This window comes from Erigeron canadensis, chromosome 5 (genome assembly GCF_010389155.1).
Source record: "Erigeron canadensis isolate Cc75 chromosome 5, C_canadensis_v1, whole genome shotgun sequence".
In the NCBI taxonomy this organism is placed as follows: Eukaryota; Viridiplantae; Streptophyta; class Magnoliopsida; order Asterales; family Asteraceae; genus Erigeron; species Erigeron canadensis.
Window position 1 is genome coordinate 4,256,274 of NC_057765.1, and position 12,834 is coordinate 4,269,107.

The 12,834-nt window shown below is 34.0% G+C and overlaps 3 protein-coding genes across 3 annotated transcripts; all 3 read right to left on the reverse strand.

The window, feature by feature from the left end:
- Positions 1-2,602: 2,602 nt before the first annotated feature.
- Positions 2,603-7,554, reverse strand: LOC122601035. The gene is made up of 7 exons (XM_043773813.1): positions 7,179-7,554; positions 5,805-6,368; positions 4,756-4,878; positions 4,129-4,275; positions 3,930-4,040; positions 3,429-3,865; positions 2,603-3,330 (listed from the first exon to the last, which is right to left on the reverse strand). The coding sequence occupies exons 1-7, from the start codon at positions 7,552-7,554 to the stop codon at positions 2,674-2,676; spliced, it is 2,415 nt and encodes an 804-aa protein (XP_043629748.1). The 3' UTR covers positions 2,603-2,673.
- Positions 7,555-9,158: 1,604 nt separating this feature from the next.
- LOC122598805 (ankyrin repeat-containing protein NPR4-like) lies at positions 9,159-10,111 on the reverse strand. Its single transcript, XM_043771291.1, has 2 exons — positions 9,948-10,111; positions 9,159-9,853 (listed from the first exon to the last, which is right to left on the reverse strand). The coding sequence occupies exons 1-2, from the start codon at positions 10,083-10,085 to the stop codon at positions 9,191-9,193; spliced, it is 801 nt and encodes a 266-aa protein (XP_043627226.1). The 5' UTR covers positions 10,086-10,111; the 3' UTR covers positions 9,159-9,190.
- A 1,106-nt stretch (positions 10,112-11,217) lies between these two features.
- On the reverse strand, positions 11,218-12,301 carry LOC122601036 (putative ankyrin repeat protein RBE_0317). The gene has a single exon (XM_043773814.1). The coding sequence runs from the start codon at positions 11,941-11,943 to the stop codon at positions 11,218-11,220; it is 726 nt and encodes a 241-aa protein (XP_043629749.1). The 5' UTR covers positions 11,944-12,301.
- Positions 12,302-12,834: the final 533 nt, after the last annotated feature.

The following is a 12,834-nucleotide window of genomic DNA, read 5'->3' on the forward strand; positions in this document are numbered from 1 at the left end:
GTAGGTAGATTTAATTTCTAGTTAATTTCATTTATGTTTCTAGTTTAGATGTTGATTTACTTTCTTGTAATATTGAATTGAATCAAAGAGACAAAATGTTCGAGTTATATTAGTTATATATGTTTGTAAAATGAGGTTTTCTTGTGATCGGATGAGTACATGTAAGTGGGGCTAGGTAGTGTAGGCTAGATTGCATGACATGATTGATTTATAAGCCGCTTGATAGAGTTACTAGCAAGTAAAAACATAGAAATGTGCAAATAAGGGTAATATGCCAATTGTGAGTCGCAATGCATGTATCACATTTATTTATCCGTTATATCCTTCAATTTCATAAGAAAAACGCCTCGTCGACGATTGATTTAGATTGTTAGCGTAGCATTGTTCTTGTGATCCTTATCATATTGTGTGAACCATTATTGTACATTAGGTTAGAACTAGTACACTTACCGTGTCGAAACCTCTAGCTTGAATTATGTGCTTAAAATCATAAAACAATCATACAAATCATTCCATAGTTCACTTCACTTCGTCATGAAATCCGTTAATAGTTCAAAGTTGTGTTGTTTATGATGATGAATCGAAAGAAAGAACAAAATCAAAGTCAAATTGAAAAATCCGGTTGAAAAGTTAAAGTATATGGTCATAAGTGAAATCCAATTCAATTATCCATGTAAGTTGATTCAAAAGAACCAAAAGTGAATTGTTCAAAAAAATCATTCTAGTAAATCACCAATTGAGAATCATTACCGTGTTTCATTCCATATTTCCATCAATCTTGTATGAACACCGAAGTAATAGTTTGAGTTATGAGGTCTTGATTCAATTTGTGTACTAGCCTATGACTTTTAGTGTGCAATAATGAGTTGAGAGTTTCATATACATATATTGGCACATCTTTTGCTAATTCACTCAAATATGAACCGAGGGGAGTGCACATTGTGAGAGTGTGATGCATGTATTGTGGCGAATTTGAGGTTTATTAGGTTTAATTGCACATTTATATATTTCTATTTGCTAGTCGTAAATCTTTTGATAGTTATAAGTCTTGTGAGTTGGTTGTATTATGTAGTTTGGTTTGCATTACTTAGTTTCGCCCAAGTGTATTTTGAAGGTTGCTTGAAGATTGAGTTTTATAAATATATATATAATCGATATAATTCTTATATGGTGTTTCTTTGGTGATAGGATATATTATGGGGTTGTAAATTGACTTGTCACATGATGAATGTCTTTTTCGGGACGAAAAAGAGTTAAGTTGGGGAATGTGATGAACGCCTAATCCGTATTACTTTAAGATACGAAGATGGACATGTTTTGTGAATGTTAATAGACGATTAGGGCGTTTTTATGTTTGTTTAAGTGTTTCAGGTCTTTGATGACAAATTGAAGTTAAATGGATCATTAAGAAGTCAAGTGAAGTCAAGAATCAAGCCAAAAAGTGTCAAGCCAAAAATCTGGAAAAGTGCCATTTCTGGAGGGCAGTCTGGGACGCCCTGGTGACCATCTGGGACGGCTGTATCTGTATAAAAATCCGAAATTGGTGGTTATATTCTAATTTTCAGTTTATATTCCATCATACACGACTTTGGGAGGTTACACTTCATTTTTTCTCATTCTTGGGTAGTTTTCTAACACACACAACACCCCAAGATCATCATCAAATCACAATTCCATGGAGATTCAAGCCCTAATTGAAGAATCAATGATGCTATCAATGATGAAGATTATAGGCTAATTCTTTTTTAATCATTCTCATGCTTCAAATTATGCTTTCTTTTATGTAACCTAACTTATATTCGTTGGAAACCACATAGACATGATTCGTTATAATGTTTGGATTGAATGAACTTAAGAACTAAAGTAATCGGTTGTGATGATTCACGATAATGAAAAACCGAGGAATTGACACAACTAGATTTTCAATTCATTAACATAGAATTACAAGTTTATGAGAGATTCTTTCAATAATCCATGATAAACAATAATTTGAAATCAAAAGATGGATGAAATTCATTCAAAGTCATAGACATGTATTCATTCATTCAAATCCAAACAACATTAGATGCAAAACACAATTAAGAATTAAACATCTAATCCAACATGAATATGAGAAAGGTTGAACATAAAAGTCTTACCTAATCGTCTATTAACATTCACAAAACATGTCCATCTTCGTATCTTAAAGTAATACGGATTAGGCGTTTATTAGATTGTACAATACAATGCTTTAAAATATATTTGGCGATGAACTGTTAAAAGTTGCTGATGTATGGAGCATCATGATGTATACAATACAATGCAATAATATGATATATGTTATATATGCTAGTGACCACTTCTTTCACATCAAATATCTTCATGTGCTTATATATCAACAATGTAATGATATAGACTTAATATTCGAACCAAACCGAAACACTCCCCGACTCGAAGTCATCCAATCCTTTCACTGGCTTCATGTTTATTTCAGCCTCTGTGAAGAATTGGATTAATCCGTTATGTTGTTAAATTTTTAGCATCATGCTAGTATTTCAATATACTGTGCTGTTTAAAAAAAAGAACAATATCATGATGTTCAATAACAAATTGTTTAATCAACTTCGTTTTATGACTTTTATCACTAATGCACTTGGGGAATACAATGAAATACCTGATTATAAACTGTGCATTTTACTTACGAAAAAGTAATCTAATATCATCCGGATTGAATCTAAATCTTCTAAGAACACTTTTCCGTTCTTTGCCAAAGATGCGTAAATGTGTTGAACAAAAAAGATCAACCATAAGGGGGAACTGTAGAGTAACAAAAAAGGCGATGGGGATGAGTGCTAATCCACATATAGGAGCAATCATCCATGGTTTCTTATCACAAAAGACTAGAAACAAGGTTGCACTAAAGGCTACCAACATGGCCGTTGTGGACAACAATAAGAAGAAAAGTCCAATAAGCAAACGCCTTGGCAAACTGACTAGAAAATCTTTCTCGGCAAATCGTGCAGTTAGGATAGATAAGAACACCAGTAGTGCGGTAATAGATGCAAATAGTGAGATAGCATCAGCTACTGCAAAGATAGTGAATGCAATTTCTTTTTTGAACAATGGGATGCCTGATTCCTGATTGCTTCCACCCGGTACAGTAATTGCAGCAGCAAATACGATTGTGGTGATTAGTGCTGCAGTGATGCTGCATGACTCTGCTGTAGTTTTCATCCACTTTTCTCCTTCCTTTACCAAGTTCTCGTGTTCTCTTGTGAAAACCATATCTGGTGTCTCGTTAAAAATGTTCTCTTTGGTGATATATGTAGGAAACACAAGTTTCTGCACTTCCTATTAAGTCAAATAAACTTCTTTATGCTCTTAGAGAACAAAAGAAATACCGTAATATTGATTTGATTGATTAATGACTAGTTGAGTTTTATATGTACCTCTCGCCATTGGAGTTCACGTTGTAATTGTAATGCCGCACCTGTTCTACGATTTAGTGCATGTGAAGGTGCTAACCATCCAGCCAAGTGCAAGATATTGTTCTTCGAAGAATCAACAATTGTTCTATAAAGATTCTTACGCTCCCCAATGTCATAGATAAGATTGTAAGTTTTTTCAGAACGGTTTATAACTGCTAACTGAATAATGTCATATCCACTTTTATTTGTACTCTGAATGGCCTCAGGTGATCTAAATAAAATCTCATCAATAACTTTATAAGCATTTTGAGATGCAGCCTCAAGAATTGGTTGTGTATAATAGGGGTGATGAGTACCGGAGCATGGCAACTTGTCGATTTCATCACATACCAATTCCAGTACCTTCGTTGCTTCATCCCATTCTTTCTGTTTGTTCTGGATAACCCTTATGGGTCCGCCTGCATTTCACCATATTAGTAGTTAAAGTTGATAACCATATGGGGTATTAGTGAATTCTATTACCTAATGTATTGGCTCCCTTCCACAGGAGAAAATAAGGTACACGACATACGAGACGAACTATGCTTAGGAAGAGGTACATCAATATAAACAGCAATGCAAGAATGACCGGTACTGCCAAGCACAAAAATGCTTATATTAATTAGAACAATATAGTTTACTTTAAGTGTAGATTGTTTGTTAATTCTCATGTTGTGTTCACCTGTAACGATAAAAACCGTAATCAGAATGGCACATGCTGGCTTTCGATCATCGTGGAAATCGTCGATTACTTCCTTCGGAAGGAGCAGTGAGATATCGATGAATCCTTTAGCTAAAATACATATTTCCTTCCAATTGTCTTCCAAAGCTAAAATAGAAGAACTACAATCAATCGCATTTATCAAAAGCGTAAATGGATGAAGATAGAAAGGGTAAATTAGAACCATTTCTATTACTTAATTAAAAAACTAATGCCCAAGTGTGGAGAAGCATACTCTTTTGTTACTAGAAGCCCAAATAAATCGCTTTATTATATGAGTAATTTGTTTTTTAGAATTTATTTTTTGTTTGGGGCTACTTTTTGGCTTGTTTGTCTTCTAAGGCCCGTTCGAAAATTTAAATTCTTGGTAGCCTTTAGGGTCCTATATTGTGATGCCGGCTAATTTGAGTTTTGATGGTATGAAATTTCATCTTTTTTCTCCCAAATCACAAAAGTTTGTGTTTTGTGTGAAAACCAGTCTGATCCATATTTTTTTAATCAATGATAGACAAATTTTTCTTGACATTAATGTGAATGAACATGTTCAATTTGTGTTTATCTAGTTTATGGTCTATTTTAAAAACTTACATGGATAGATAAGTGTTTCCCAGGAATCTAACCCACATGGAAAGGTTTTTGCTAAAGCCATGAGTGCATCATCATTTCTCGAAGCAAATCTAGGAAACTTTTTGACCAACTCTAATGCTAAATCTGCAAGAATAAGCAATCAAGTGTGAAGGTTCAAATCAAGATTATATACCTATATAGGTGTTATAAGTTATTTACGTCATACTAGACGGATAATGAGGAGGAAGTGGGTCATCTTCACATGTATATACTCAAATATGGTGGACAATGACAGATTATCTTCATAATTATGATGCTGTAAACAATATGCGTGTAATCATTACCTAAATACAAAGTGGTAGTGACGCTGTTTTTCCTGCTGACTTAAGGCTATTTGAGGTTTTTGTGATGTTTTATGCAGACTGTTTAAATGCTGTTTTTGCTCCTAATTTGAGGCTATTTAGCTGAAACTATTCGACTAAGGTAAAAAATTTATGCCCCCACCGTCTCAATTTTTCAGATCAATCACTGACTTTATAGAAATTGAGTATATTGTAAATGATGTGAAATGTTCATTTGAAACTAAAATTTCTATGAAAACTAGAAAACTGGTCAAAATAAACTATGATCTGAATCTAACACAATGTGTTTTTATTGTGTTTTCTAAAAACACATTTGCTAAGTTTAAATCACTGTGTGTTTTTGATAGCGCGTGAAAATCAGAAAATGTGTTTTGGCTAGTTTTATAGTTTTCACAAAAATTTTGGTTTTCAAATGATCACAACCCTGTAAACAATATTACTGTAATCTTTAACTTAATACAAACTCAAAGGATTCACTGATTTGGCCGAAAGTATATATGATAATATGATATGATGAATTTTTCTAACAATTTATTTTACGGGGAAAACATGTATATATCTGACAACAATTTCATCACATGACTGAATTTTTAGAGAAATTTTTGAAAATTGTGAGAGATGCTTCTAGCAACATATATGTTATGCGCCCTTCTTTTATTTTTAAAATTGCAAATTTTAAAGTAACAGATAAAGAGATTGGCTACTTACCGTATTGTTTTGCAGAAATGGTGTTAACAAGAAGGTCGACTCCTATTTCAACACCTGGGTGAGTGCGATGGTGAATAGATCCCCCTATAGAAAACGTGCGTAACTTGCTTTCGCCGTCATCATCACTCGCTTTCAGCAAATATCCAATGGTATCCAGATGCATATTTTCATAAGCTTTATGGAGTGGTTCTTCACCTTTGTGGTCTTCAATCCTCAACAACTTGTTATTTTTTCTAACCAAGAGTTCGGCTGCATACTTGTTCCCCACAATAGCCGCAATGTGAAGGGCCGTGCTTCCATCAGAATTTCTCTTTACAAGTACTTCTTCATCATTTATACAAGACAGTAGATTTTTCACAAAGTCATTATGACCTATTCCAACAGCCATATGAAGTGCTGTGCTGCCATCAAATGCTAATGTATCCAACAGCCATAGATCTTTTACCTTTTTAAGTAAGGATTCTGCTTCCAACCAATTTCCCTTGATAGTAGCTTCACGCAACTTCTTTTTATCTATATTTATAGAAATCCTATCTTTGTCATTTGTGTTTGTTTCAGCTGAAACTGCATTGATGTATGGTGTTCATTAAGAAAAGTTATTTAAAAAAAAAAAATAGAAGTTGATGATTGGTTCATAAGTAATTAAGAAATCACCCCGTAGTGGTAAAGAGACATGTTTCCGTCACATATTTAACAGGGGAGGTGATCTCTACACAATTTATTTTTGCCATACACAACAAATACATGCATTATATGGTTGTACTGTACAACTGTAATATGCATATATTGTTGTGTTTGGCTAAAAGGTGTTGTGTAGGGATCATTTCTCATTTAACAGTAGTGACTACATGTATTTAGTTTTCATCTATGATGGGGACATGGATCTGTGTTTTAGTATGTATAAGAAAATTTAAGATAGAGGTAAATATTTTAGACAAAGAGAAACTGATTTAAGTTATGATTAAATTATAATTTTAATATTTTGTATGTTATTTGTTTTATATATATAAACAAGTAAGCATTTCTTGTTCGTTCCAAATCTGTTATAAATAAAAAAAGGGAAAAGAATTTGTGTATGTATGTAACTTGTCTTCAGCTACTATTATAGGAAAGAAACTTTGTTTTGGTTCATTGTATGTAAGTTTGTCTAAAAACTGAACGAATTGTGTAAAAAATCGGTCGGATACTAATGTGCTACCATAAAACATCTGATACGTGGCCCAATGAGAGACCATCACATCATCATTTTTACATGATTCGTTCAGTTTAGTACTTACATACAATGAACCAAAACAAAGTTTCTTTTCTACAATAGTAGTTGACGAAGACAAGTTACATACACACACAAATTCTTTTCCCATAAAAAAAAGTTACCTTGTTGCAAACTAGTAGTAGGATCATAGATGAATTTCAGCTTCTCCCAAACATCTTTGGCTGATCCGAGATTGAGGATTTGAAGGAGTATATCTTCAGTAACTGAGCCAAAAATCCAACCTTTGAGAAGATTGTCGTATTTGCTCGTGATCTCGATGCCAGAAGCTCGTGGACCAACAAATGAGGCATCCACAATGCCGCGCATATTATGAGTGTCCATGAGACAAATCATCTGCGCCTTCCAAAGAAGGTAGTTGCGGTCCCCGGAAAGTTTTACAGAGACAAAGTTGGATACATTAGTATTTGATGCATACAAGTAGTCTAAGTCTTGTGAACGACTGGAAGCACTTGGAGAAGCGTCTAACGACCCAGCCATTAGAATGTACGAGTAGTAAAGATAGATGTATGGAGAAGATAATAACTAGTAAGATGTGTATACGTACATAATGTATAAATAAGCCGTTAAAGATTTTTGTATCTTTCTTGTAGTAGGAGATTACTGAAATATACTCACCAAGATTCTTTTTCTATGACCCACTCATTTTTGTATCTTTCTTGCAGTAGGAGATAACAAAAAGATCTGCGCGCATTTACATATTGTGATGTACACTTTAGATATAATAACAGATGTTAAAACTTATGTTATGTAATGTGAAGGTCACGAATATCATTAACTTGAAAATTGGTTTTAAGGATTAATATAGCAGCTTGATCTACAAATTAAAATACCTCTGGTACATTAGCTAAAAATATTGAAGAGTGAACTTGAAGAAAAAAATGTGATCAACAATTACATTAATAAGTTACTTGTTAATGGAATGATGGTTTAACACTCAAGAGTTGAAGACTTACATAAATTTTGTTTCTCAAAATTAAATTCTCACCCTTTGATGAAGGATCAACTCATCAATTATGAACCGGAGAAACCAGCATCAAATTGAATCAAAAAGGGATAGTAGTTACCGTTTTTGCAAACTGACATTTTTGTTGTAGAAAACTCAACCTATTTGACCAGTTTTTGGCGGTCGAACAGGATATCCCAGACCAGCGGTGCATTGAAAATAACTAATAAAAATCGATTGTTAATAGAAAATAATGAAATGATCAAATTTTTCAATATATCTCCCAATAGTGAATCAAATTTTTCAATCAATTAAATTCCTTTGAAAAACAGTAAATATTTCTACATAAGTGCCTCAATGGTTACTAAACTCAGTCCCTTAAATGTAGCGACTATGCTAATGATACAATTTAGACAGTCGAATTATGGTTGAGCGTGGTGAACTGTAGGAAATTTCAAATTGTGACAACCCTTGTCGTGGTTGTTCAATTTGATGTGGATTTTAACACAAATGGTGAGCTTTGGTTAACCCCTCAGCCCTCTCAAGTCTCAATTTGATGTGGTGGATCAGATACACTTCAATAAAATTTCTCTAAAGCTGAAAATCTTTTGACGAGATTGTTCTCTTCTTGAAGTTTTGATTACGGAAATGGCTCTAAATTAATATAGATGGTTACATTGGACGATTAATCCGTTGTATATGTGTTTAACTTTGTTTTTATATCTTGTACATGTAAACTTCATAGCATCTTGCTAGTATTTTGATATATGGATAAGTATATTGAAATGTAACAAACTTTGGACAGATGTATATAGTGTGAAATAGTTAAAGTTCTGTTCATTGTATGTAATAACTTTTAAATCTTGTCTATTTTATGTATTAGACTAATCAAAAACTTACAAGTGACAACCTATATGGTTGCCACATATACCCGAATACATATAATAGACAGAATTTGAAGATTATTACATACAATGAACACAACTTTGTTTATTTCACACTATAAACATTCGTCCAAAGTTTGTTACATTCCAGGATAGTTATCCGATATCCCTTCGACATATAATGCTGTTAAAAAAACATCAAGATGTTCAATAACAAATTATTTATCTTTGTTCTTATACACTTAGTAGGGTATACAATGGAATACATGATTAGGAAATGTGCACTTCAGTTACGAAAAACTAACCGTATGTCATCTGGATTAAATCTTCTAAGAACACTTTTTCGAACACTTTTCCGTTCTTTTCCAAAGATGCTTAAATGTGTGGAACAAAAAAGATCAACCATAAGGGGGAACTGTAAAGTAACAAAAGAGGCAATGGGGATGACAGCTAATCCACATATAGGAGCAATCATCCATGGCTTTCTATCACAAAAGACTAGGAACAAAGTTGCACCGAAGGCTATGATCATGGTCGTTGTGGACAACAATAAGAAGAATAGTCCGATAAGCACACGCCTTGGCAAACTGACTAGAAAATCTTTCTCGGCGAATCGTGCAGTTAGGATAGATAAGAATACCAGTAGTGCAGTAATCGATGCAAATAACGAGATGGCATTGGATACTGCAAATATAGTGAAAGCCATTTCTTTATTTAACAAGGGGATGCCTGTTTCTTGATTGCTTCCACCCGGTACAGTAATTGCTGCAGCAAATACTATTGTGGTAATTAGTGCCGCAGTGATGCTGCATGACTCTGCTGTGGTTTTCATCCACTTTTCTCCTTCCTTCACCAAGTTCTCGTGCTCTCTTGTGAAAACCATATCCGGCGTCTCCTTAAAAATGTTTTCTTTGGTAATATATGTAGGAAACACTAGTTTCTGCACTTCCTATTGAGTCAACTAAACTTGTTTATGATGTTAAGGAACAAAAAAGAAAACAAAATATTTGATTGATTAATGACCAGTTAAGTATTGTATGTACCTCGCGCCATTGGAGTTCACGTTGTAATTGTAATGCCGCACCTGTTCTACGATTCAGTGCATGTGCAGGTGCTAACAATCCAGCCAAGTGCAAGATATTGTTCTTAGATGAATCAGCAATTGTTCTATAAAGATTCATACGCTCCCCAATGTCGTAGATAAGATTGTAGATTTTTTCAGAACGATTTATCACTGCTAACTGAATAATGTCATATCCACTTCTATTTGTACTCTGAATGGCTTCAGGTGATCTATATAAAATCTCATCAACAACTTTATAAGCATTTTGGGAAGCAGCCTCAAGAATTGGTCGTGTATAATGGGGGTGATGAGTACCAGAGTACGACAACTTGTCAATTTCATCACATACCAATTCCAGAACCTTTGTTGCTTCATCCCATTCCTTTTTTTTGATCTCGATAAGCGTTATGGGTCCTCCTGCAAGACAGGATATTAGTAGTTAAATTTTGATAACCAAATTGGCCATTAGTGAATTCACTCATATATTACTCGTATTACCTAATGTATTGGCTCCCTTCCACATGAAAAAGTAAGGAACAAGACATGAGAAAGAAACTATCAATAGGATGAACCACATAAACACAATCAGCCAGACAAGAATTACCGGTCCTGCAATCGCTTATTGTAATTAGAACAATATATTTACTTAAAGTGTGATTTATTATTAATTTTTGTGCTGTGTTCACCTGTCATTATAAAAATAAAAATCAGAATGCTCAGCGAGATTTGTAATAACGATTCAGATAAAGGATTTTCTTGGTAATATGTGGTTGCGCTCTCCGGAATGGCCAATAATGTTTCTACTAAATACTTAGCAGTATCACGTATTTCCTCCCAAATGTTGTGCATAGCTAAAACAGGAATACTACAAATAAGTTGCCTTTGATCAAAAGCAGAAATGGATGAAAATAGAACGAGCAATTCAATTAGCACCATTTCTATTACATATGAGTATAAAACTTACATGGATGTATAAGTGTTTCCCAGAAATCTAACCCACAAGGGAAGGTTTTAGCTAAAGCCATAAGTGCATCATCATTTTTTGAAGCAAATCTAGGAAACTTTTTGATCAACTCTATTGCTAAATCTGCAAGGATAAGTAAAGCAAATGCAAATGTTCAAACTGAAGTGTAGGCCAACGAATAGAAAACTATAACAATTATTTTGTAAAAAGTTCAAGGCTAATGCGAAAAAATATGTATATATTGTAGTACATATTTCAACAAGAAGGTTGACTCCTATTTCAACACCTATTCCAACATAGTAAGAAGTAAAGAGATCGATTCGCTAGGCCACTTACTGTATCTTTTTGCAGAAATGGTGTTAACAAGAAGGTTGACTCCTATTTCAACACCTAGATGAGTGTGATGATGAATAGATTCCCCTATAGAAAAAGTGCGTAACTTGCTTTCGCCGTCATCATCACTAGCTTTCAGCAAATATCCAATGATATCTAGATGCATATTTTCATAGGCTTTATGAAGCGGTTCTTCACCTTTATGGTCTTCAATCCTCAACAACTTTTTATTCATTTTAACCAAGAGGTCTGCTGCATATTTGTTCCCCACAACAGCTGCGATGTGAAGGGCGGTGCTTCCATCAGAATCTCTCTTAATTTCAAGGACTTCTTGATCAACATTTATACAAGACAATAAGTTTTTTACAAAATCATTATGACCCATTCCAACGGCCATATGAAGTACCGTGCTACCATCACCGTTGATGGCTAGTTTCGCTAGATCTTTTTCTTTTTGAAGTATGGCTTCAGCTTTTGACCAATTTCCCTTGATAGTAGCATCACGCAACTCTTTTTTGTTTGTACGTTCAGGTAAAACCGTGCCTTCATCTATATTTATTGAAATCTTATCCTTTTCATTTGTGTTTGGTTCAGCTGAAATTGCATCGGTGTCTTGTGTTTCTGTTTTCAATTTCGTTGGAGCTAAATCCATACAATGTATACCATTTGGAAATGTCATTTAATTGTAAGCAAGAAGGTAAACATCTTAAAGATGTAAATGGTCAGGGGCAGTAGCAGAGAGGGGAATGGGGGGCAATTATGCCCCACTCAGAATTTATACCACAAGTTACACCAGGTCGCTCTATACACTTTTATGTTGAATCGTCAAATTCATCTTACTATGTAGTAGTGGATGTACGTAACAGCCCAACTAGTTACCCGAGATTGACATGATCTTATGTGATTATTGTATTTCCAAATCGAGTCATCCAGCTCAAAGGTGAGTGTTATGTCGAGCTCGTGCTAGTAGTTTCTATAAATATTTAATTTTACTCGTAGTACCTTACTTGTGTCAAGTTCTAAATCGAGCTTGAAAATAAAAGCTTGGTCTAGCTAAAGTGTAAGTTTTAAGCTCTAGCTTGAAAGTGTCTTATAAACTTAGGTTACCTGGCCTCGTAAATGTTGTTCTCAAAAACATTTTAATTATTAATATAGTTTAATTTATTATTTACCTAAAAAAAAACTTTTGGCGCCAACTTTGATTTTCATTTTTTATTTTTCTTGTTTACTCGTGGGTCCCACTTTTTTGTCATCGCAAAGATTATTTCAGAAAATATTAAAGGTCATCGTACAATGTTGTCTCCAAATTCTTTGGGGATGACAAACGGAACAAACGAGGACATGTGTCGTATTGAGATCCCGAATTTCTTGTAGTGTCTCAACTTGATTTAGCTTTGTTATATCGCTACGCACATGTGTGTGGACGACATATATTTGAAGAATCATACGTAGAAAAGTTTGTCCATCACTAAGTCTAGTTATCTAGTATTTTAATTTAGTTATGCTTAAAAATAAAAGCTCAGTAATGCTCAAGTCGAGTTTCGAGCTTCAAGTTTGATAGTCTGAGTAA

Excerpts from the sequence above, each read along its gene's own strand:
- LOC122601035 (XM_043773813.1), bottom strand. The coding sequence starts at position 7,554 with ATGGCTGGGTCGTTAGACGCTTCTCCAAGTGCTTCCAGTCGTTCACAA. Across the intron at positions 4,879-5,804 it reads CATTTCTGCAAAACAATACG|ATTTAGCATTAGAGTTGGTC; the intron begins GTAAGTAGCCAA and ends TTATTCTTGCAG. Across the intron at positions 4,276-4,755 it reads GGAAACACTTATCTATCCAT|CTTTGGAAGACAATTGGAAG; the intron begins GTAAGTTTTTAA and ends CTTCTATTTTAG.
- LOC122601036 (XM_043773814.1), bottom strand. The coding sequence starts at position 11,943 with ATGACATTTCCAAATGGTATACATTGTATGGATTTAGCTCCAACGAAA.
- LOC122598805 (XM_043771291.1), bottom strand. The coding sequence starts at position 10,085 with ATGAATCTTTATAGAACAATTGCTGATTCATCTAAGAACAATATCTTG. Across the intron at positions 9,854-9,947 it reads GTGAACTCCAATGGCGCGAG|GAAGTGCAGAAACTAGTGTT; the intron begins GTACATACAATA and ends TTGACTCAATAG.